The sequence below is a fragment of the Trachemys scripta genome, chromosome 6 (assembly GCF_013100865.1).
Source record: "Trachemys scripta elegans isolate TJP31775 chromosome 6, CAS_Tse_1.0, whole genome shotgun sequence".
In the NCBI taxonomy this organism is placed as follows: Eukaryota; Metazoa; Chordata; order Testudines; family Emydidae; genus Trachemys; species Trachemys scripta.
The window spans coordinates 126,280,429-126,306,767 of record NC_048303.1 but is presented as its reverse complement, the minus strand read 5'-3'; the positions used below and the strand labels follow the sequence as shown (position 1 = coordinate 126,306,767).

The 26,339-nt window shown below is 43.6% G+C and overlaps 1 protein-coding gene across 2 annotated transcripts in view; it reads right to left on the bottom strand.

Annotated features, from left to right (window-relative positions):
- The window catches only part of SLC44A1 (solute carrier family 44 member 1), a 101,006-nt gene extending 79,335 nt beyond the window's left edge, over nucleotides 1–21,671 (bottom strand). The window contains exon 1 of one of the 2 annotated variants that reach the window (XM_034773111.1): nucleotides 21,427–21,671. In XM_034773111.1, the coding sequence (XP_034629002.1) occupies nucleotides 21,427–21,453 (27 nt within the window). In that variant the 5' untranslated portion in view covers nucleotides 21,454–21,671. The remainder of the gene's footprint in view (nucleotides 1–21,426) is intronic. The other variant, XM_034773113.1, reaches the window with a different exon arrangement.
- Nucleotides 21,672–26,339: the final 4,668 nt, after the last annotated feature.

Below are 26,339 nucleotides of genomic sequence, written 5' to 3'. Positions count from 1 at the left end.
AAATAAAGATTATGTACCTGGAGGTAAAAAGTGTTCCCCAATGATCAATAGTGCAACTAGTAGCAACCCTGGATTAGGTGTGTGTCATCCCCATACATGAGCTCATAATTACTGCATGAGAGAATAGAATACTGCACTAGGAGAATACTTGTCTACACACACACAGGAGCTCTGCTAGGCAATGAACAAAAAGCGTGCAAACCTTCAGAATGGAGCATTAAGACAGAAGAATAATTTGCTACATGTCTTTCACTGAACAACACTAGCCAATTTTCACTCAAAAAACTTAAGATATTACAAAAGTTGTTGCTACCATGCAAAAAGAGAGACCAATTTTAAAAATTCATATCCATCTTTCAGAGAATCGCTCCTTGACAATTCCATTATAAAGATTTTGTCCATTAACTTGTTTTTTTTGGACGGGAGGCAATAATTACCCTAGTACCATATATTATCCTGCAGATCCCATGCGTCAGTCCCTAAAAAACCCCACACACGTTTATGTGGAAAGCGCTACAGGGGAAAGGAGCATCTCAGATTAACTATTTAAGTGTATGAGTCCAGTATTCACAGTGCGAGGATTTAAGATTTCAGTGCTCAAAGTAAAGGCCTGAAATGGTGAAAGTGAATCACAGTTCATGACCCAATCCAACCCTTACCTTGAACTTACATAGTGCTTTGTGTTTTTAAAGCACTGTACAAACATGCATTAATTAAACCTCCTGATTCATACCTTTGTGATATAGGTAGGTAATATTAGCCCAAGTTTCTAGATAACAAAGACAGGTTACACTGGCTTGCCCTAGGCCATACAGTGGCTATCAAAGCAGAGACCAGAACTAAGAGGTTACTGGCTTCTGGACCTTCTCTTGGGTCCAGGCTACACTACAAAAGATTTGCCAGTATAGCTATAATGGCAGACAACCCACCTAGGATAGACACAATTTCTACCAGCAAAAAATGTTCTTCAGCTGGTACAGCTTATACTGGTTTCCTGGACAAAAAACCAACAACAAAAAAACCTGGTATAACTGCATCTACACTAGAGCTTTTGCCAGTATAAAAACATTGTTAAAAAAGCACCCCTGACATCATATCGCCAAGACTTTCTAGTGTAGACCTGGCCTCAGACGACACTCCACCCTGCCCCACTGATTCCACCGCCCCAGTTTACTAAGACATTTAATCACATTGCAATGACGAATAAATATTAGCTGTCCTATCACCCCCACCCAAAAGAGCATACCACATTACATGTGACAGGTTTCAGAGTGGCAGCATTACATGTGGTCAGTTATTTCAGCAGGTTAGAAAGTAACTTTTAATATGTAAGTAAGATGATGTTTTTTTATCAGAAGTCATTATCAAGAAATTGATAAACACTACACTAAGTATCAGAGGGGTAGCCGTGTTAGTCTGAATCTGTAAAAAGCAACAGAGGGTCCTGTGGCACCTTTAAGACTAACAGAAGTATTGGGAGCATAAGCTTTCGTGGGTAAGAACCTCACTTGCATCTGAAGAAGTGAGGTTCTTACCCACAAAAGCTTATGCTCCCAATACTTCTGTTAGTCTCAAAGGTGCCACAGGACCCTCTGTTGCTTACTACATTAAGTGTTTATTGTAACTTTGTTGTGTCTGTAGATTAGCAAAGGATTCTTATGAGCTTTTTTACAAGTTATTCTCTTACTATTATAGGGTCCTTATTATTTGAGCACAGGGTCTCCTGTGTGCTAGGGTCTTTACCGGAAGGACTTTCACATCCTGAAGCAATACCTCAGAAGACAAAACCAGTCTGGAAGAGTCACTGGGGTATGTCTACACTACAATAAGATTGACTAGGGCTTGCAGGGCTTGGCCTGTACTGCTATGAAGTTGCAGTGTAGATGTTCCAGCTCAGGGAGGAGCCTAGGTTCTGGGACCTTCCCCTGAGCCCGAACAACTATACTGCAATTTTATAGCCCCACAAGCCTGGGTTAGCTAACATAGGACTGCCGCGGATGTTTTATTGCAGTGTGGACATACCCACTAGGTGACCATACTTCTCCCTTCTATACTGCATATGTACATCTGTTCTGCATGCTCACACAACTCAACACTTCTGCTAGGAAGGGAAGCAACAGCCTTTTGATTGTACAGCACTACAAAGCTATTCTCAGTCATGGAGAGGAATGAACATCTTGTATTCTGTTCTTCAGGGACTAAACGTAACACTAATGCAATGATCCCACACCTACTACTTCATGAAGTGCTCCCCTACTTCTTATATCGTATTTGCAAATTTTCAATGTAATTTAAGTGTAATTTAGTGCGCATGAACTGACACTTGAATTATTAATATATTATTGATGAGGCAATATGAAACGGACAATCTTGAAAAAGTTTGTTTACAAACCATTTATGAATCCATCAATGCCATATGATTACAATTACAATGTCATCTTTGCAGTCAGTTGATTCTATGACTCATTTATGACTTTGTTTTCACAAGATTAGACAGGTACCTTCCCAGCAGCTATGACAACATGCATAGCCAATACAGATCTTGAAAATTAATAGAACTGGCAAATCAGGAGCAGGTTGATATCTGACAGCTACAAATATAGACCTATGATGGGGAAAAAAATCCATACTTTTAACCACCACTGAAAGTGTTTTAATTAAAGCGCTTCAAAACACCTATTTGAAAATAGTAGGCATTTGGCTAGAAAACAAAACTATCCATCATAAATAAGAGTACTCCACATAACTTTCATACACAAATGATTTACAATCTATTTGAATATCAATAATGAGATGCTTTTTCTCTTTTTCAATAGTTCTCAAATCACAATCTCTAATACTGACCTATTCAGACCAAAGAAAGAACACCTTATTTTCAGAGTAGTTTTCTCTGTCGCTGAAATAATATAAATGATTTCATTCACATTTTTGTATAATTAACAGTAAATACAATCTGCTTCACAGACTCCTTGAATTCCATTGTAGCTCTGAAATCACAAGTCCTAAATATTAGAATATTTTGAAGTCTTAGGACAATATTAGATTACATCTTTAACAGTTATCTGCAAGTTACTTCCAATTAATTTATTTTTAGCTTCATGAAAATGTGAAATTAGGGTGAGAGAAAAGAGCAAGACATAACCATCAAATTAGAGATCTCAGGACAATTCCACAGAGAAAGCTGCCCCTCCTCCTATGCACTCCCCTAGAGTCTGATGAGTAGCTGTCTCAAATGATTTTTTTTTTTATCCTTTTACAGCTTCTAAAGTTAGAACTTGAGGACACAAAACATCACAGCTATTGCAAGACCTCATGACCTGCAAGTACTGCTGTAAGAAATAATGATCTTGCCATCCACCATAGACACTTATAGCAATTTGCTAAGTAATCGCTTAAAGGGTGTCCTTAGCTCAAACTGGTTTGTCAACGGGAAATTGCATTTAATAAAATCTGACGATTTATGAGTGGACTTTGAAGTTCAACATAGTGAGAAGAACAATAGTGAAAAGAACAAACCATTTCACATTTCTAGCAGAAAAAAGAAGACAAGGGAACAGTTCTAACGAGTTTTGTGAAACCTTGACAGCAGCATTCTAAGGGGGAAAACATACAGTTTGCATTTTCTACTATTTCCAATACAATTTTGGCATCTCATTTTAAATTTAAAGAAAAAACAACAACTATTTTCATTGGCTTGATCTTGGTGCTACAGGAACATACAGAGACCACAGCAAGACTATATATCCAACATTAGAAACTATCCTACATTTCCCCCCACCCAATAAACAATTTATAAACCAAATTCTTTAGAAGCTTCACCAATACATCTTAAAGATAAATAAATCCAGTCTTGAAAACCCACACAAAGGCAACTTAAAAGTCTTTCTTTCTATACTGCCTTTGCAATTATTTCAGAACAGCTCTTTTCCTCACAGGCAAAGATGAGTTTCTCCACCTGGAGATCCTACTGTGAAGTTGTACTCTTGCATATGCACGTGGTAAGACAAACATTGTCCTGGAAATGAATGTACTATCACAAATTCAACACCATGAACCAAATCCTGCTTGCCTTAGCCATGTGCATTGTTCCATATCACTGCATAATGAAGCAGGGAGACAAGCTCGGTGAAAGCCTTGTATGAATACCAAAATCTGAGTGACAGCAAATAACATTGCGAAAAGAAAAGAAAAGAAAAGAAAAGAAAAGAAAAGAAGTCACAAGTTTGCACATTTCCTTTAACAGGGATATAGGGTGTGTGGGAGGTGGGGGAAGTATCAGAGGGGTAACCGTGTTAGTCTGGATCTGTAAAAAGCAACAGAGGGTCCTGTGGCACATGCGTCTGATGAAGTGGGCATTCACCCACGAAAGCTTATGCTTCAATACATCTGTTAGTCTTAAAGGTGCCACAGGACCCTCTGTTGCTTTTTGTGGGGAGGGGAGTTACACTACTAATTTGCATTTATCTGAATACTGTGAAGAAAATTTACCTTGCTTACGGGTCCAAAATGTTAGCCCTATAACTAAAAAAGAATTAAACCAGAAGTAAGATGGCAGTGCTTGAGGACAAGCAGGCAATTAAAGTATGTATTTACATAAAGAGGGCTCTGCCTGATTCATGGAGAGGGGAATAATATACCAAGTCCTTGACTTACAGATCAGCCTACTGCATTAGGAGCAGGAATTATTTTTGCAAATGCCCATTTTCCTGAAGTCCCTATTTAAAATAATGGGTGGAGTCTGAAGAACAACTCCAATAAAAAAGCAGCTCTCATTGGCCATGGCACTAAAATAGCTTCTACAGCTCATGAATAAGGAGGGAATTAACATATTCATCTCAGGTACAGGACTTGGAATATTCCTTCTTGGACAACTATCAAAAAAATACCATTTAGACCACAGGATCAGTTCGTTTTAAAAATTACAAGATCTCAGAAACAAGTATTATTGGAACGCTGGGCTTCTTAACTTACCAGTGCGATACAGCATTCAGCAAATCACCAGCCCGTAATATCAGTACATTCTGAATACCAGGTTAGCTCACATGTCCCCTCCCCCTCATTTTAGCAGCTATTATCTTTAGAACAGCCACAGTTAGGAATTACCATAGGAAAAGTAACTTGGAATCCCAGCTTCAAAATACTATAAAGCATTAATCTCCAACTCTAGTGCTACACAAGGTCTGTTGAAACTGTGTTTGCTTCTTCCCCTACTTGTAATCTTTAAAAATTTAAAGATGGTCTTCAAAAACAAAGGAGTTAAGATTTGTGCCCTTTTTGCTCCATTATGATGTACAAAGACAGCCTGAAAAGGATCCATCCCGCCCCCCTCTCTCAGTCTCTCTCTAGAAGACTTCCACGATGGCGGGAGGTTTGATACAATGACATCAAATGCAATGGAAGGGAATTGCTTCATAAAAATCACAGATATTAAAAATGGATTGGATGAACTAATAGGACTTCTTCGTTCCTCCGCCAATATAGAATTGTTCCCTATGGTGAACCAGTACAACTAAACTTTTCCAAGCACTGTCCGTGAACTGGTAGTTCGAATAAAAATTCAGATCAATAGGAAAAGCATATATGGTAGCACACTTTGTAAAAATTGGCTTCCAGTATCAGAGGCTGGAAAGAATGATAGCCTTTTCCACCAGCTTCTCCAAGTGGAAGAAATTCAAAGAAGAAAAGATGTGCGATGCACAGTTGCACTCAAGTTAGCTTGCAAAAGATAATTAGGTCAGTCAAAAAAGTAACCGCTGAAAAGCATTTAATTGAAAGCGTATTTTGCCCTTTTGGCTAATTATACAAGTGTAGCTACAGTAAGTGAGAAGACTCTCTCAGAAGAAAGGAATAAAAGTAGAAAGACAGCTGACATCTTTACTATACCATGAACCACTAAAATAAGCTTGCCCTCTTTTCATAAGGGGCAAACCAAAGTGGATAATTTCAGGGTACAGCACATGCACTGAAAAACCACCACCAAGCTTAAAATCTAAAGGTTGATACAATGTTTTTACACACAAGGTAGGTTGGGGACAGCATATTACAGGTTTTTATTCCAACATTCGTGGTGATGGTTGCAAGACTATCTTTTCTCGTTTGCATAATTTCCAGCAAAGTTCTCCTTTGAAGATAAGGACTTTCCACGTCTGGTCTCAGCCCAAAGATTGTGTTTTAAAGTTTGAAGAAAGTCTCCTCAGATAACTTAAAGGCTGAAGTGGTTTAAAAAAAAAATACTTTTAACACTGTAAAGATTTCTGATGCAGATAATTCAGAGATGGTTTGAATGCCGTAACGTCAAACTTCACGAAGGGCTAGACCCCCAGTGAGAAATGGTCACAATTAGGGGGGGGAAAGCCACCATTAAAAACTCTCCTTTGCATTCAGAACTAAAAAGTTACTTGCATATGTTGTATAACTGCATGCAGTAGGGCTTGGGCGGGTGTGTGTGGGGGAAATTACCCGACACTTACTAACCAGAGGTAGATACAGGAGGAAAGGAAGCAGAATGCCCTGGTGAGAAGGCCACCCTGCATTACCTACAGTCTAAGAAAAGAAACAGCACTGGGATTTCTAGCAAGGTCCCTGGTCCACTGTCCCTGGACCCTGCTTGGAAGCACCATCTTTTATATTATCAGACACCTACTAGCCAGAGGCTAAGTTTCAAGCACCATCTCCCATCTGTTGAAAGGGAGACTAAACTTTCTGGATACTATAAAGAGAGTCTGCTATTGTACTCATTTCTCAGCATTCATTTGAGTCCCCATCCTCTAAGACGTAGTGCCCACCTCTTCTGCTGCTCCTAGCTTTCTCAAGCATGAGCAGAGCACTGACTGCTGACAGTTTCACTGGTTATGTCAACACAGAAAATCTCTGAGCCTAGGTCTACAGACTCGGGTTCCGCTATGGTGCTAAAAATACCCATGTAGATGTCTGGGCTTGTGATGGAGCTTGGGCTCTGAAGCCTGGGGAAGAGGGTGGATGACACAGCCTGAGTCCCAATCAGAGCCCAAATATCTACACAGCTATTTTTAGTGCCATAGAGAGAGCTCTGAGAGATGGAGCCTGTAGACCTGGATTCTAAGACTTGCTGCTGCATGAGGTGTTTGTTGTTGTTGTCGCCGCCATTACTATTACCCCCAGCTTACTGGATAGCAGTAAAAATAGTCATTAATTTTGTTCTGCTGCAGAAGAGGTGAGCAGCAGCAGAGGCACTGTGGTTGTGTGGTTTGCATCCTCTGGAAGACATCACTGCACTACTTTACATTTGGAAGACTAGAGACTTATTTTAATCAAAACTTACATTCAACAGAATTTTATGGGGTAGGTCCCCAAACTCATGAGGGAAAACTTCCCACTTACTACTGACTAATGGGCATAATTTTTCAAGCCCATGTATGCTGGGCAGTTGAGATGCACACACACAAAAAAGGATAATTAAAATGCCATAGGTCATTATTTACCATATGTATTAAGTGGCTGAAAATAAAACTTTCTGAGTTCCAGACACCAGTGCCACACTTAAAAGGATCACTCCCCGTTCTGTCTCAAAAGGGGAAAACTACATATAATTGACTTAAATCTGAAATCTTAAGACTAACCGCACAAATGCTTCAAATCCATCGTTCAACAATGCATTGCAGCTACGACTATACTTCATGTTCCACTTGTTGAGTATTGTATCGTGCTGTGCGTATAAGCACTATGCTTTCACACTGACTCCTGCTCAAGGAAGGGACCTGTTACTTGTTGTCACAGCTCATCAACTGTAAGGTCCATGTACTATACTAAACAGAAAGCAAGGAAATGAAGATCAGCAGCAATTCAGCCACAGTGTAAGTATGTAGTATTTTTTATTACAACTTAGGCTGTTAAATGTATACATTAACAGTCAGTATGGACACAGTATGCAAGCTAAGAACTACAATAAGAACTTTAGCTTTTTCATTTTCTGATGCATGTGCATTTTAATTTGCAATTTTAATTACTGCATTAGTTTAGTTTTTGGTATTTAATAAGTTAAGATGAACCAATTCTGTGTTTAATTATAAATTGGTGAATTAATTGATAAAAGAAAAATCAATGGAACCCAAATATACCTGCTGTAGTATTTTTAACGTTAGACAAGTATACACCTCTACCCTGAGGTAACGTGACCTGATATAACACGAATTCGGATATAATGCGGTAAAGCAGCACTCTGGGGGGGGGCGGGGCTGCGCACTCCAGCGGATCAAAGCAAGTTCGATAATATGTGGTTTCACCTATAACATGGTAAGATTTTTTGGCTCCCAAGGACAGCGTTATATCGGGGTAGAGGTGTAACTGCAAAATATCTCACCACTGTGTGATAACTAAGGCCAACGTTGTATAGAGTAACTCCCTATGCAGCATTCATAGAATCACAGAATATCATGGTTGGAAGGGACCTCAGGAGCTCATCTAATCCAATCCCCTGCTCAAAGCAGGACCAACGCCAACTAAATCATCCCAGCCAGGGCTTTGTCAAACCTGACCTTAAAAACCTCTAAGGATGGAGATTCCACCACCTCCCTAGGTAACCCATTCCAGTGCTTCACCACCCTCCTAGTGAAACAGTGTTTCCTAATATCCAACCTAGACCTCCCCCACTGCACCATTGCTTCTTGTTCTTGTCCATCTGGTAAGTAACAGATCGTCCATATATTCAGAGATATATGAGGAAAACCAAGTTTTATCAAAAGGACTATGAAAATAATTGCTTTGAGATTAGCGCCAAGCATTTTATTTTGAAACACCTTGCATGTGAGAGTTGTTGCATGGTCTGTCATCACCGGCCTTTGTAGCAATGTATTCTTTTAATCTGTAAAGCCAAGGTCACAACCAGAAGTTTATAGAATAAGATGTGCTTTGTTTATCCCACTCATGGCATTATATTGCCTGAAAGATCCCAAGCCCTTCTCACACAAATCTTAATCTAACCTAATGCAATGAAAAGGTATAAGGAAAAGAGTACATTTCCAACCTCCCTAGTTGTAGTGCATGTATTAAGAAAGAAAGCAAGATATCAGAGTCTTTCTGATAATGTTGTGAGGAAATACACTTCCCATAGTTCTGATCAGCCAGTTTAGAAGTACAGAATTATGTCAACAATTCAGTCGATAAACAAAACTATTAAAGTGTGGAAAGAAATAATGTGGTATCTCCAATACCAGAGTCAAAAACGGAAGCTGTTGATTCAACGGCAAATTCTGTTTTTCTCCCTTATTAAGGTAAAGAACTTCAAAATAAAACAACACAAAATCCAAGTTTTCTTTGATCTTAAGCTTGGGCTTTCTTGGATAAACCCCAAGACCACTTTAAGAGAGAATAGCAGAAATTGTTATGGCACCACTACTACCCCAGTGAAGCTATACTAAACTCTGCTATACTTCCACGTACTCTGAACATAGAGAGACTTTTTCACAACTGTTATGAAGTGGTTTTTCCCATATCCGAGTGTCTCTTTCTTACCACCCTCCCCCTCCACAGTGCCCACAAAAAAAAAATTATATATATATCACAAGTCTGGCCTGTGGCTTTGTTAAAGTTTCACACAGCACTCACAATATGCTAGGTACTTTCCCCTAAGGAGCTCGCACACTACAGACAAATAAATAAATAAAAGGTAAAAATTAGTATAGTGATCAAGGTGGGGATGGGCCACGGCATAACAATTAAAAGGTTTTCTGTAAATAAAAAAGCTATTAATAAAAAAGCCAATTAATCCTCTTTACATCTCATACTTGTCAGTGTAAGTTAGTGCCCCATAGGCTTCATAACTGCAGCTGGTCTTTAGAAGAAACCTTGTGCATAGATGTAAGCACAGGAGACAACATAGATACATTTGCATGAGAAGCTGATAAATGGTCAAATGAAGTTGGTATTGATGGGGCAACAAAGAAGGTGGGCAGGGGCAGAGCAGTTATGCAGAGACTTCGGTGACTGCTTCAAACCTCAGGTGGATGGGGAGTCAGTGAAGGGATGACATGGTCTAAACAACAGGCAAGGAAGGAATTGAAGAGGGGTGATGTGAGTGTCAGGAAGATCAGAAAGAAGAACATTGCAGTAATGAAGTCAGGCAATCATGAAGGCCTAAATGAGATATTTAGCTGAAGGGATAGAAAAAGGACAGATCAGAGAAATATTGTGGTCGAAGAAGCAACGGTATTTGCATATAGCTTAAGTGTGTGAGGTAAGGAAAGAGAAATAAAAAATACCTTCCAAATTTAAAGTCTTGAGTGACAAGGAAGATGGTGGTGTTTTCTACAGAGACAGATGGAGCAGTTGGGAAGGTGTGAAAGAAAACAGAAGGAGCTTGGTACTAGTCATGTTAAACTTAAACTGATGGTGAGGCATCCAAGGACAGATATCAGAGATGCATGCTGTAATGCAGGATTAGATAGAACAGGGGTTCTCAAACTGGGGGTCATGACCCCTCAGGGGGTCATGAAGTTATTACATGGGGGTCGCGAGCTGTCAGCCTGCACCCCAAACCCCGCTTCACCTCCAGCATTTATAATAGTGTTAAATATAAAAAAAAAAGTTTTAAATTTATAATGTGGGTTGTACTCAGAGGTTTGCTGCGTGAAAGGGGTCACCAGTACAAAAGTTTGAGAACCATTGAGACAGAAGGAGATAAAACTAGCTGTAAAATAAAAAAAATAAAGAGGAAGGGGCTCAGAGGTAATTACAGAGACAGTGGTGGAGGACAGACGGAAGAGAACTATCAGAGAGCTAGGAGAAGAATTACAGGACAGTTTTGCAGCATTCCAGGGAGAGTGCTCAGGAAGACTGACCTCTGCTGCTTTTGATATCATCAAGGAGGGTAGGAATGGAATAGAAGTCTTGAGACTTGGCCAGGAAGAGATCTTTAGAACTGCAAGCAGTTTAGAGGAGAGAATGGAAGCTAGATTGGAAGAATTTAAAAATGACTAGGACATATTAGATGTCTTCAAGTTACCAGGGCCTGATGAAATACATCCTAGAATCCTCAAGGAGCTAACTGAGGAGATATCTGAGCCATTAGCAATTATCTCTGAGAAGTCATGGAAGACAGGAGAGATTCCACAAGACTGGAAAAGAGCAAATATAGTGCCCATCTATAAAAAAGAGAAATAAGGACAACGTGGAGAATTACAGACCAGTCAGCTTAACTTCTGTACCCAAAAAGATAATAGAGCAAATAATTAAGCAATCGTTTGCAAACATCTAGAAGATAATAAGGTGATAAGTAACAGTCAGCATGGATTTGTCAAAAAAACAAATTGTGTCAAACCAATCTGATAGCTTTTTTTGACAGGGTAACAAGCCTTGTGGATGCGGGGGGGGAGGGCGGGAAAGCAGTAGACGTGGTAGATCTTGACTTTAGTCAAACTTTTGATTCTGTCTTACATGATCGTCTCATAAACGAACTACGGAAATAAAACCTAGATAAGGGGTGGGCAAACTACGGCCAGGGGGCCGCATCCAGCCCTTCAGACATTTTAATCCGGCCCTTGAGCTCCTGCCGGGGAGTGGGATCCAGGGCTTGCCCCGCTCCGTGGGCTCCCGGAAGCAGCAGCATGTCCCACTTCCGGCTCCTACACATAGGGGCAACCCGGAGGCTCCGCATGCTGCCCTCACCGCAAGCACCGCCTCCGCAGCTCCCATTGACCGGGAACCTCGCAGAGCCGGGGCAGCACGCAGAGCCGCCTGGCCGGCACCGCGCCTCTGCGTAGGAGCCGGAAAGGAGACATGCTGCTGATTCCAGGAGCTGCTTGAGATAAGTGCCACCCGGAGCCAGAGCCCCTGACCTCCTCCCGTGCCCCAACCCCTTGCCCCAGCCCTGATCCCTCTCCTGCCCTCCGAACCCCTAAGTCCCACCCTCCTGCACCCCAGAGCCCACACCACCAGCTGGAGCCCTCACCACCCCCCCCCCACACCCCAACCCCTTGCCCCCATCCAGAGCCCCCTCCCGCACACTGAACTCCTCATTTCTGGCCCCACCCCAGAGCCTGCAGCCCCAGACAGAGCCCTCACCCTTTCCCACACCCCAACTCCCAATTTCATGAGCATTCATGGCCCACCATACAATTTCCATACCCAGATGTGGCCCTCGGGCCAAAAAGTTTGCCCATCCCTGACCTAGATGGAGCTACTATAAGGTGGGTGCATAACTGGTTGAAAAATCGTTCCCAGGGAGTAATCATCAGTGGTTAACAGTCATGCTGGAAGGGCATAACGAGTGGGGTCCTGCAGGGATTGGTTCTGGGTCTGGTTCTGTTCAATATCTTCTTCAATGATTTAGATTATAAGTGTTCTCTCTATGCCATTAAGTTTTGCGGATGATACCAAGCTGGGAGGAGTTGCAATTGCTTTGGAGGATAGGATTAAAATTCAAAATGATCTGGACAAACTGGAGAAATGGTCTGAAGTAAATAGGATGAAATTCAATAAGGACAAATGCAAAGTACTCCATTTAGGAAGGAACAATCCATTGCACACATACAAAATGGAAATGACTGCCTACGAAGGAGTACTGTGGAAAGGGATCTGGAGGCCTTAGTGGACCACAAGCTAAATATGAATCAGTGAAATGCTGTTGCAAAAAAAAACATCATTCTGGAATGTATTAGCAGGAGTGTTATAAGCAAGACATGAGAAGTAATTCTTCTGCTCTACTCTGCTCTGATTAGGCCTCAACTGGAGTATTGTATCCAGTTCTGGGCGCCACATTTCAGGAAGGATGTGGACAAATTGGAGAAAGTCTAGAGAAGAGCGACAAAAATGATTAAAGATCTAGAAATCATGAACTATAAGGGAAGATTGAAAAAATTGGGTTTGTTTAATCTGGAAAAGAGAAGTCTGAGAGGGGACATGATAACAGTTTTCAAGTATGTAAAAGGTTGATATAAAGAAGAGGAAGAAAAATTGTTCTTCTTAACCTCTGAGGATAGGACAAGAAATAATGGGCTTAAATTGCAGCAAGGGAGGTTTAGGTTTAACTGTCAGGGTGGTTAAGCACTGAAATAAATTGCCTAGGGAGGTTGTGGAATCTCCATCACTGGAGATTTTTAAGAGCAGGTTAGACAAACACCTGTCAAGAATGGTCAAGATAATTAGCCCTGCCACAAGTGCAGGGGACTGGACTAGATGGTCTCTCAAGGTCCCTTCCAGTTCTATGATTCTATGAATCCAGAATGAAGATGAAGGAGAGAACTCAAAGCAATTGTCGTAAACTGCACATTCAATGAGTTCAAAGGCAGGGTAGGTAGAGAGGCAGGCAAGCGTTGATGGTTAGCTTTGAAGATAGAAGAGATTAGACCATAATTGTATTAAACAATGTGATTTACAAGGTACTTGTGCATAAAGAAGCATGCTGTGGCTCACCACCCTAGGAACATTCTAGAGAAGGCCAGGGGGTGGGGGGTGAGCTCAACATGTGGAGTGGAGAAGTATAAGCATGTGATGAACAAATCCATATATGGAAAGATTAAATATGATTGGTTAGAGGTTTGTGTTATAGAACTTGTTATGTAAGTGCCATGTGCTATAAAATAGCAATGGGAGAGGCTCCTTGCTGGAGGGATTCTGATTTTTTGTACCAGGGGCTCTCCCTTTGTGCACATTGAATAAAGCCTTGTTGAATCAAATTGAACTGAATCGAATTGAAGTCCCTTGATTCTGCCCAGCATCTGACTCATTGAGAACCACAAAATCCCAACAGTTTCTAGGCGCAGCGAGCAGGGTGAGAAATATCCTTCAGGATCACATCCTACAATCAAATTAGAGGGTAAGTTTGTTCATTTTTTATTTGGTTGTGTGTCTCTGACCTGACTGGTGACTCTCATACCTTTTGTAGTAAGCAAGTCTTGGTGCTGGGGAATTCAGGGGGTTTGTTGCAGTCTTAATACATTGTACTTAGTGTGGGGGCTGGCTAAGCTGTAAGTTCCTCTAAGTGTTGTTGAAGTGGGAAATCAAAGGGGCTATAAGGACCAACAGTTAGTGTAAGGGTGGGTATACCCATAAGTATCTCTAGCTAGTGTGTTGGCTGGCCCAGATCTCCTAATTGGGCATTGTTATTGTGCAGATCAAATAATTTGGAAAAAGGATTAGTTTGCTGATTGGGCATTTCAGTCTGGGATGTTTGATTTGAATAAATTGTTATTAGTCTGTAAACAGAATTGTATTTAAAAATTTGGAGATTGGAGGATATTTAGGTTAAAAAAAAAAAGAAGGGGAAAGATGAAGGGATATAGTGATCCACAATATGAAGAGTGTATAATTAGTGCTTTTATAACTATTGTAGCAGTAAGTTTATGAGTTTTCTTGTGGAAATAGTTTGGCTGTATGACTGAAATAAAGAAGGATAACCACCCCCCATTACAGGTGGGCAACACTGATTTTGTGCATAACCCACACTATTTATCAGAGGAGGATGTCTTCAGTGTAGATGTAAGGTGTCTGGCTGTAAAATCTGCCGTCTCAGTATGACAAGGCATTGAAACAAGGATATCCAACACACGATGATTATCCGACTAAACATCCATATTATGTTGCCTGTTGGTGTATGGGGTTAAAAAACAGCAAAGAGAAGGACAAAATGCTGGTATGTGTTTAATTGTTGATTATGAACAGCTGGTTAGAAAGGGTATGTCTTCACTACCCGCCGTTACGGCGGGTAGCAATCAATTTATCCGGGATCAATATATTGCGTCTCGTTAAGAAGTGATATATCGATCCCCGAACGCGTCGACTCCGGAACTCCACCAGAGCGAGCGGCGGTAGCGCAGTCGACGGGGGAGCCGCGGCGGTAGCGCAGTCGACGGGGGAGCCGCGGCCGTCGATCCCGCGCCATCTGGACCCCAGGTAATTCGATCCAAGATACTTCGACTTCGGCGACGCTATTCGCGTAGCTGAAGTTGCGTATCTTGGATCAATCCCCCCCCCAGTGTAGACCAGCCCAAAGTGTGATGTGCTAAAAGGAAGGGTGGGAGAGTTAGAAGCAGAGGTAGAAAAAAACTGCAAGCAGAAGCAAAAAAGTATAAAGAAGGAGACTTGCAGGGAAAGAGATCTCGTCTCTCAGCTCCTTTGGACCCTACACGTGGAACATGGGGATATCAATCTAGTTTCACGGCTCCGGTGAGAGTGCACACAGTCCCTAATCCTAATCAAGGGGAAGGGGATCCTGCTACTGATAGTCACCTAGAGCACAATCCTATGAGTCCATCAGACTTGCGGAGCATGTTAAAAGAATTGCCATCTTTGCAGCTTAATAACCCAAACCTACCCTTCTGGGAAAAGGTACAGGAGCGAATGGTAGTGGGAGGCTTACATGCTTTTGATGATCACGTAGTGTTTTCAGTCTTGGACATTAGCAATGGCTTTTGGTCTGTTCCTGTGCACCCTGACAGTCAATTTTGGTTTGCATTTACTGTTAAAGGGAAGCAATATACCTTTACTCGCCTAAGCCAGGGTTTTTATAACTCACCTACTTTGTTTCATAGAGCGTTAGCTGATGTGCTGGCAAAGCTGCCAGACATGGCTTCTTGTGTTGTACAGCATGTTGATGATCTTATCTCCAAACCAGATTGCCAAATGCACATGAAAGACTTAGAAGTGATCCTGCAGCACTTGGCAGACAGTGGGGTAAAATGTAATGCTAGAAAGGCTCAGACTGCAAAGGAGGAAGTATCATATCTGGGGTATCTAATATCCAAGCGGTACAAACGTTTAACTGTTGACCGCATTGAGGCTATTAATTCATGCCCACGACCAATTACGGTCAGGGGAGTTAGGAAAGTGTTGGGGCTACTCAATTTCTGCCGAACTCAAATCCCAAATTATTAAAGGATTGTCCAGCCCCTTAATAATCTCCTGAAGGGTGCTGGTGGACCACATGATGCAATTGAATGGACACTTGAATGCGAACAGGCATTTACCACATTGAAAACAGAGGCTAAGTACTGCCCCAGGGTTGGGACTTCCTAATCCATTAATGCCTTTTACATTGTACACGCATGTCAGTGAGGGACATATGGCAGCAGTGTTAACACAAAAACATGGGGACAAACAGTGCCCAGTAGCATACTATTCTTCTAAACTAGATGCTGTCGCTCAAGCAATGCCACCATGCCTCCAGGCAGTGGAAGGAGCTTCTATGGCCCTAAGTCAGGCCTCACCACTTACTGGTGCACAGGATGTAAATATTGTCGTGCCTCATGCTGTCCCTGCTATTTTAATCAGGAAAGAAATCTTCGGCAGTCCATGTTGCAAGATGGACTCGATGGGAAACGAGCTTGCTAATGCCTTCGATACATCTGCAATGAGCATCATCACTAAACCCTGCCACCCTCATCCCTACCCCAGATGAGGGACACCCGCATCATTGTTGCCTTAAGGAAGATCCCTTGGATCTCCCATTGGTAAAAGAAACTGAAATACCTGGTGCCCTATACCTATACGTGGATGGTTCTTCCTTCTATATGGACGGCCAGCGACACACAGGATGGGCCGTTTGTACTCAAGATGGGCAGCTGGTGACACATGGCAGTTTACCTGGAGCATCGGCACAAGTAGCAGAACTACAGGCATTATTGCAGCATGTGAAGCTGCGGACGGTCATGCTGTAAATATATATACTGATTCTAGATACGCGTTTGGGGTTGTACATGATTATATTAACTTGTGGGTAAATCAGGGATTTCTGACAAGTACAAGATCCCCAATACAAATGGGGGGTAGTGGAGAAACTTCATGCAGCCATGCAGAAACCTACCGAAGTAGCAATGATAAAAGTGAAGGCCCACACAAAAGGGACAGACCCTCATAGCAAGGGAAACCGAAGGGCAGACGAGCTAGCTAAACAAGCAGCAGTGGAAGGTAAAGAGACGCAATTGATTGCAGCAACACAGCCTCTCATAAAAACCCCAAACTTTTTTGAATTACAGGACATTCAACACGCTGCACCAAGGGCAGAGAAGTGGTTATGGATGGATAATGGGGGCAAACTGTGTGATGATAACACTTGGAGAGTGTTTAGTGTTACCAAATGAGGTGATGGGAACTATGATACAAGTGTATCACATGTTGGGACATGATGGAGCATGTTTATGTGAGGAGGTGTGTAACGTGTGCTCAATATAATTCTGCTCCCACAGTGAAAATAAGAATGCGACATCAGCCAAGACCAACACAGCCCTTCACGCAGTTACAAATGGATTTCATTGGGCCCCTGCCAAGATGCAGAGGGAAAGAATATGTTCTGGTGATCTTGGATCACTTTACTAAGTGGGTAGAAGCTTTCCCAGTGGCCAAGGCCACTGCGTCTGATGTAGCTAAAATACTGATGACCGAAATAATTCCCCAATGGGGACTTCCATGCTTCACTGATAGTGACCAAGTACCCATTTTACAGGGAAAGGCAGGGTCACCAACCTATAAGTGGTTCTCATGTCTATGAGAGCCAGTCCTACTAATCCACATTCCTTATCTCCTTTTGAAATCCTGACAGGGCGAGCGATGAGCACGCCAGGAAATCTGTGCATTGGTGGGGGGGAATTGTATGTCATGGGTGACCAGCTTGCTGAATATTGCAAATTGTTATCTCTGTGTGTCTCGCAGGACTCCCCAACTGAACCAGACCCAAAGGCTGGCAAAGAGGACACGTGTGAGGTGCAGCCCGGTGATCAGGTGATGGTGAAAGCCTACAGAAAACGAATCTTTGAACCAGCCTGGACTGGTCCTCACACAGTTCTCTTGGTAACGCCTTCAGCAGCCCGGGTCACTGGAATTCCAATTTGAGTGCACCTGTCACAAGTAAAAGTATACACGGGTGAGACTCAACATGGGGCACAACAATCCCTGTTTACTCTGTGTACTCCTGGGAAGACATTCTTAATATTGTTAAGTGTTTTCATTTAATATTCCCAGTTTAAAATTGATGTAGGAATTTTTTGTGGTCTACTAATTGTTTTGAGTGGTTTCTGAAACTTGAAAGTTTTTTAGAGGTCTCATCTTAATAATGCTGCAGTGTCTTTCAGTGTTTTATTGATGTAATCACCTGGGAAGGAGCCACTGGATCAGATGTAAATGCCATTACTCAAGCTATCAAATCCAATAATAGGGACTGGGTTAAAAAATTGTTAGTAGCAGGAATGACAGTTTATTGTGGTGAGAGTAGGGCTCATGTCTAATCAACTTAAATATTACCTTAACTCAGCAACACAGTTGGTTAGGTCCTAACTGTTGTATTCAGCCATCTATTAACAACTACCAAAATGCATGAGCAAGCATTGGTCTAGGCGTGTGGAAGAATTGTGTTATCATCCTGGCATGGTGTTCAACATGAAAGTTGCAGCCCTGATAGGAGACTCGCTCGTGTCACAGATGCCATGTTGGGTGAGAGCTGCAGTTCTCAAAGACTGAATGTCTTCACCTTCGATGGTGGCAGGGGAGTGGTCCCTATCAATAACAGGGGCATGTTGGGATGGTCATTCCATCCTTGAAGAGGTGTTAATTCCTGTGGGTTGGGCTCCTGAATTGGAGGCTCAGCCTGTCCACCCACTCCCATTCTCATGTCACAGACACCTGTTTAGAATAAGGGCCGGAGATAACTATATTGCTTTCCCATGGGACCAATGTAAATCCCAACAGGAGGGAAAAGAAACAGGACAGCAATGGACTGAAGGAAAGAATGCAGGAGCTAGGATGGTTAAGAGGATTGGGATACTGGGGTAGATGGATAGAACAGACAGGACACATACAGAAAGGGGTGTTGAGTATAGAAAGGTAAAATGAAGGTGAGGAGTGAAATAATAAAATCCTTCATCAATTTAGCCTTTGAAATAAGCAAATTCCTGTATGGAGAGGGATATGGCATAGAGAAAGGAGTGTTTAAAGGACAGAGTCAAAGACTGCATATAAGCAAAAGGAATTGTGAAATGCATTACTGTTTGACCAGAAAGATGGCAGAGATGAAGAAGAAGAAAGAAACATTGCAATGAAATAAGAAACAGAGCAGAGGAAACAAATGGTGGAAGAGCGAAGTCAATGCTGGAGGGAGACCAAGGACATCTTGAAAGGGACAGAGGTCACATCAGGCACAGGTGGAGCCTGACGAGCAGGGTGCAAGTGGTCTATGGTAAAAGAGATGAAGTGGCAATCAGAAAAAGGGAACTTAGATAATGAGAGCTCTGAGATGAAGAGATAGCTGGTGAAGTCAGTGTCAAGTGATCAGCTTTTCTACTGAATGGATGATCTGATCCACAGCTGAAGATCAAATGAGTGAAGGCAAGGAGTTGTGTAGTTAATGAATCCAATGAGACATCAACACAGAAACTGAAGTCACCAAGAATAAGTGTGGGAGGTTGTGATGAGAGGAAAAAGGAGTCACATGTCAAATCTGAGAGAAAGCTGGCTGGGGAAGAGTCAAGGGGCAGTAGATGACACCAACATGGAGTAGGAAGAGAGTCTGCTGGAGTTTGCTCAAACAAGGAGATGGAGTGGAAAGGCAGGAATGATTTATAGAAGCAGCAGGAAAGGGAAAAGAGGAACCCAAGACCCTCACTAAGTAATGAGGCTGGGTAGTACAGACAGAGGCACCACTAAATTTGTAGTATCATACCCAAGAACCAACAGATTAAGTAAAACAGCAGCTGCTAAAATATTCAAACACTTTCTTTTGGATTATCTGAAGACATCCACCAGGACCCTGGTTAAGGAATTTGAGAGTCAACTGTTCTTGAGATTTGATGAATATAGAAGGACACACAAAGCTCATTTACCATACAACTTGCCAGTCATAAGGAAACCCAGTTGAAAGATTCAGCAGAATAGTATTAATAGTCTCCTGAACCCTGACTGACAAATACAAGTCCACCTGGAAAATTTAAACCAAGCAGTGCAAACCTATAACTGTACCAAGCATGAAACAATTAGTTATTCTCTACTTCTCCTGCTTTATGAAAGGTCTCCAAGGTTATACATAGATAACCTTTTCGATTCTGAACAGAACAAAGGGGGCAATAACGATGCCAGGTACACAGACTGATAAAGAAAAATGCTAAAAAGAGCCTGTGAAATAGTTATGAAAGCAGTGTGGAAAAGGGGAAGCCTAGTGCAACTGGAAAGCTCCGAGCAGTGTTTTTAGAATCCTAGTAAGAAAGCTGTCTAAATGTGGCAGGGCACGAACACTCAGTTCATACCACTGATGACTCATTAGGGACAGAAGAAATGGATATTCAGCCACATACACCATCCCCTGTTGTGACTGTCAACTCCAGACAGATGAAATCACCAAAAGAAATTTACATTTATCACTTACAGTACTTGAGAGCTACCCACATTATCAGTCATGTTGCCTTCAAACAGGGGCAGTAGCTGTAAAACTCTGCAATCAATGACCTAACCTCTAGCCGGTCAGCTTTCTGCCTGCTGATGGGAAATACCAAAAGCATAGGAAGGCTAGAGTTATTAGCACTTTAACTAAAGTAGATCGATTGCCCCATGAAATCATGATTTTAAAATCTATTAATTTAATGTAGTTTTGAAGAGGGGAGTGATGCAGGGCTGTGGAAAAGTAAAGCTATAGTTTGGTACCAGTGTTTATGTACGACATAGCAACATTTTTATCCTAGAAACATGGTATTACGCTGAGCATTGTGCTCAAAGGGAATGTTAAAATGGGAGACGGAGCTGCAAACTGGAGCATTGGGTGGAGCTATTGCTGGTGGCTCCCATCTAGGAGACTGGCAGCACCACTGCAGGGAGGAAGAAAGAGGCAGCAAGGGCAAAAAAGAGCAGACCGGGGCAGTGTGGGGAAAGGAGCTACAGGGATTAGTGAGGCCATGGGGAAAGGACCTGGCCCTGCAGTCTGACTGGAGCCCTTCCCCTGGCTGCTGGGGCACCTGATGGCTGGCCAGGCCCAGTGCCGAGTGGGGCCAGGGGTCAGGGTGGCTCTGCACAGAGAGGGGCCCTGCCCTAGGAAGCGAAAGAGGAGAAGTTATTGTGAACTGATGGCTCTACTCCCAAGGTGATGAAGTTGTGCCCCCCCATCCCTACCTTCCTCCCATGCAGGGGGCGAGCGGGCCAGGTGTGAAGAGGAGGCACCATGGGGAAGGGGGGAACGAGGTCCCAGTGGGTGAGGAGATGGGGGGCGCCGTGTGAAGGAGGGTCACCTGGCTCCCCGAGAGGAGAGTGAAGAGGGGCAGCCGGCAATCCGGGAGGGGGCGCCCCACAACCCCTGGGGGGAAGGGTGGGGGAGCACTTTGCAAGGGGGGATGTGGGAAGAAGGTGGCGCCGTAGGGGGGGGACCGTGTCCCCCAGGTCCCTGCACGGGGGCGGGCCAGGTCCCCGCGGGGGGAGGGGCGGGGGTCGGGCCCCCCGGGGTGCAGTCGGGGGGTCCCGGCACGGGGGGCGGGTCCCGCTCACGTGTGAGGCCGAGCTGCAGCATCCCATGGCGGGCGCGGGTCTCTGTCCCGGGGGAGCCGGGCCGGGGGTCCCCGCTAGGCACCGGGCATCCAAGCGCCGCGATCACCCGCCCCAGGGCAGTGGGGCGCCGCTCCGGCCTCGCCCAGCTCCTCCGCGCGGGCGGGCGGGTCGGTCGGTCACTGGAGCTCGACTGCGGCTCGAGTCCCTCGGCAGCGCCGCCCCGCGCTCCTCATCCTCCCCCAGCGGCGGCGCGACGCGGCGGCGGCTCAGTAGAAAGGGGCGGGGCCTGGTCCGCTCACCAACCCGCCGAGACCGCAAAGTGCGGCGGGCGCCGAGTGCCGGCTCAGCGCGCCCGCCCGGGCAGGGATTGGTGGCGCGCCACAGCCATTTCCGCCCTCCGTGAGGGAGATAGAGCGTATGCACTGCTGTCCGCCGCAGAAAGGGCTCGGCCCACTTCCGGCCCGAGAGGCGGCTCTACTCTTGCCTCCTCTCCAGCCACTCAGCTGTCCGTGTCCTTCCCTGGGGCAGCTGTGCGAGTGGCTGTCTATGGCTCCCCCCTGCATAGCTGCCTGTCTGCCCCACCCTCACTGGATGTAGGGGGACCAGATGGCCCAAGTTGATACGGACAGTCCTGATTTTTGGGTCTTTTTCTTATAGAGGCTCCTATTACCCCCCACAACCCCATCCCCCCTTTTCACACTTGCTGTCTGGTCACCCTAAGTGTAGGTCTGTCTCTACACCTGCCTGTGTCTGCGACACGTTTGTGCCTCCCTTCTGCTTTGCTCCCCCATCCGTCTGTCTCGCCAGTCTATACCTAGCTTGGGTGTCTACATGACTCCCCCCCACACCCCATTGTCAGTATTGCCAGCCCTACCTCTTCAAAAAAAAAAAATCACAAGTCAAGCCCCCAAATAGCCCAAGATGCACTTTGAAATGCCGACTTTTTAAAAATAATGAATGTTATTAAAAAATTACCTCCTGGCAACTAAAGCTCTGGGGTGTAGTTGCTTTGTATTTTCCAGCTTTTCCACAAGACATGGACTAAAAACTTTTGTTTTTAAATGAAAGCTGAGATTCTTGGGTAGATCACTTGACTTCAATATAGGAGAGACCCTGGAAAATCAGCCATCCAAAAGTTTTTATAAAAATGCAAGAGTTGCCAACACTGCATTGTGAAGAAGAGATACAGGGCCTGATCGCCCAAGGTGCTCAGCACCTTGGATCCTATTCACTTCAGCTCAAGTCCACATCCTCTCTTAACTGCAGGTCCATAGTGTGTTTTTTGAGGAAACATACTAAACGTGTATAGGTTTGGAAGGATTAGATTATCACCATCACTCTACAGGCACAAATGGATGAAAAAAATAATTCCATCGATAATCGAAGTTTACAGATAAGCAAAGAAAGAAAAAAGAACCATACTTTATATATTTTGACATGTGATGTTGACAAGTTGTTGTAACTGTTATAAAGCTTTCTTTTTGAATCAACATCTACTTCATTAAATAATTATCCTGACCTCCCCTTGTCTGATCCATCCAGCCCATAATTTCCTGCAACTGTGAAAATTTCTATACAAATAAAAACACTGCTTAAAACAAATGTTATCTATGAAAATTACATGAACAAATAAAAAAATCAAGTTCTGCCAAGCCTCACTATATGTGCCCTCCTGATCCCGTTATTCCAATCTAGTCTCTCCTCTGTAACTGAGAAAATGTGACTGGATATTCTCCTTGTTAATACAGCTCCTGTCTGTGGGATGCTGATTTCAGAAAAGAAAAAGAAAAAGTTAGTTTTCCCATGAGGTTCTCCTGGAGAGATTTTCCGCAGACCACCTACTAAAGGCATCTACTCTAAACCACACTCTTCCATGGAAGAAAACTGCATTCTGTGGGTGTTTTGAAAACTATATCCATATGTGCATGCATGTGTGCATACCCTGGCTCCTGCAGGTTCAATCACATGAAGAGATCCCTGTAGCTGCACAGAGCCCCTTAGAGTCAATGAGACCTAAATGAATGTACCACCGTGACTCTATCCTCCTAGCGCTACGTAGTCTCTGCAGCTGGTGCAATCTGCAGTTGCTGGCTGTGCTGAAGTGGCAGTTACTCAAGGGGCACTGTTTGCGCTGCAGTGCCAATTCAGGCTAGCTAGGGAACGGACAGACCAGCCTCAATTTGCTGTGAGACAAGGTCAGAGCAGACAGCAAAATAGAAGATGAAGGATTTAAAACCAAAAGTTAAGCTGGATGCTGGGAAAAATATGGATTTCTGGTAATTGTCTAACACGATCAGTGAAAGTAATTGAGACAGAATAAAGCATCTGGGTATGTAGAATATACTAAACAACAACAGCAGGGGGAAGGGTTTATAGCCTTTACATTCCCCCCCCCCCCACACACACACACACTATATGTACCTGAAAGTCCAAGGATATGGGGGCACAGTTGAGAAAATACTTTTCTTCCACCCAGAACATCACTGAGGATATTGCTGGCCCCCTTGGCATAGTTTATTTGGGCATATAGCCCCACTTCCGCAAGCTGTGTAGACCAGGGATAGCATCACACTTTAGATGTGTGTGTTTGTGTGTTTTAATTCAAGGCAAGAAGAATTCAGTTATCACCCTTTCCCTGGGGCCTTTCCCAGAGTAACTGCATCCGTGCCAGGAAGCCATGTGGGTTCTGAGAGAAGCTATGTCTACACTAGAGACCTGAGCCACTCACAGCTGAGCCAGTAGGATTGCAGCAATGTACGTTTCAGCATAACCATCTTTGACCCCCTCCACCGTCATTGCAAGGAATCCCCTCTGAGGTCTCAGGCCTCTAGCCATCCCTCTCCTTCCTGAGCAGAGATTTAGGCTACAGTTCTGCTGCATCCCACTGCGATTACCCCATGCAGATCTGACTAGCGTTCAGCCCCTGTCATTTCACTTTCTCCAGGGACAATGACAGTGGTTTACCAGTGACTACACAGCTCTTCCAAAGCAGGGTACATATATTTAAGGAACAAAAGCAGCCAGAAAAAAATATTAAAAACAAAACAAAAAACACAGTACAGTGGTCTAAAGAGCCACTAAATGTACCAGAAGTTGTCCATCCATCCTATGGGGACCCTGATAGGTTCCAGTCTTTCCAACCCCTCACCAGGGTGGGGTCCTCCCGTAGGCAAAACATCGCATCCATTTGTTAAATCAAAAGGAAGGTCCCATATCAAGCTGGCTCTTTTTACCTCATGTTTGTTCTTGGTTTCCTGCATCTCTTGAAAACTTGGCTTGAACTATATCCAAACTACACCAGGGGAGACACTTCTCTGGAGAGGTTTGCACTCCCAAGGACTGCAGTAATTAGCCACCACTGTTTTCAGTTCCTGAAGGAGCAGTGATAACCCCACCTCCCCCCTTGGAGTAGAATGCAATCCTTAGCCCACAATAATTCATTAACATTCATAAAATTAAATACAGTATGTCATTAGATGTTCAGCTGCATGTGTGTGTTCTCCCCCTTGTGCTGCCCCAGCTCTGTGCAGATAGTTGGAACAGCAGACCTTGAGTGAACTGCCCAATGACCACAAGATCTGTTAAGGTACGAAGGCACCAGGCCAGGTACTCCCTCTAAAATACATCTTTATACCCTAATACAAACAAGTTATGTACTGCCTCTGACATAATTACTGCCCCAACATGGCTAGTTAGTTATCACCCATCATATTGATTCAATCAAAACATTTCTATTACATACTGTCATCCTGACCTTATCTTTTAAAAGGGATCAATGTGTTCCAGTTATCCTTGGGAAATGTTTTTGTATCATCCTTGATATCTGGATGTTCTGGTACCACTTGGTATCGGAATGTGTTTGATTAAGTACTCTGTGCTTAGCACTTCTTAAAAATATGTATTTCTGCAATATTAGCCCTGTTCTTGCCAGATTCTGTAAGCAGGTCCTGCCTCATACCAGGCCTTTAATACAAGGTCTTATGTCTCAGGCTCTCTTCCTACTACACAATAGTCTTAAGATTTACTTGTATTGATCATATCTGTCACAGTAAGTACCCACAATGTGGTGAATCCAGTTTTGCCCCATGTCCATACCAACTCTGTCATACACAATTGTAGTTGCACCATACGTTAGATATTCATCCAGCACAGCTCCCTGAAACACTGGCTTCTGGGAGCCCAATGGGATTATGGGAGAAAAGAGGTCAAACTGCCATAAGTGCCTGTGCCCCAATGCCATTTCAAATACCTCTAAATGGAGGCAAGGATGAACATTTGGGTCCTTGCTCATCAAGGAAGATTTATGGAGCTTTTGAAAAAACAGTTCTGAGGTGTCTATGGTGAAGTGGGAAGAGGGTTTTCTGGCAGGACCCATGAAGAGCCAGTAACTGAGGCCAGCACTTGATGGAGCTTGCCACAGTCTGGTGTGGCAATTCCTATGTTTACATGCAGCCCTGCTCTGTGTTATGATCTTGGAAACCTTATAAATTCTCATAAATATTATGAAGCTGTTGCTGTAAAAACTGCTGTATCACGAGTGCCTACTGTCTATATATAGTCACTAAAGGTTTGTCACCAATGACCATGTAGCTTTCACACCAGCTACAATGGTGGGTCGTTAGAACTCAACACCCGCCTAGTCAGAGTGAAATTCCTTAGCCCGATGGGTTTGCTGAAGTGGGAAGAAGATTCCTCCCTCCCTCCAGACCAGAGGAGGAAGTAAGGGAGAGAGTGGAAATTCCCCAAGAAGGACCAAGGGACAGAAGTGATAAGGCAAGATTATAAAATGACTCACAGGGGGAAGGTGCAGAGAACCACACCAGACATTTGAGCAGGAGAAGGGAAGGGGAGGACTGGCCAAGGCCAGAGCAGACAAGGTGGGGGAGAAGGCTCCGTATTTTAGAACCCAAGCC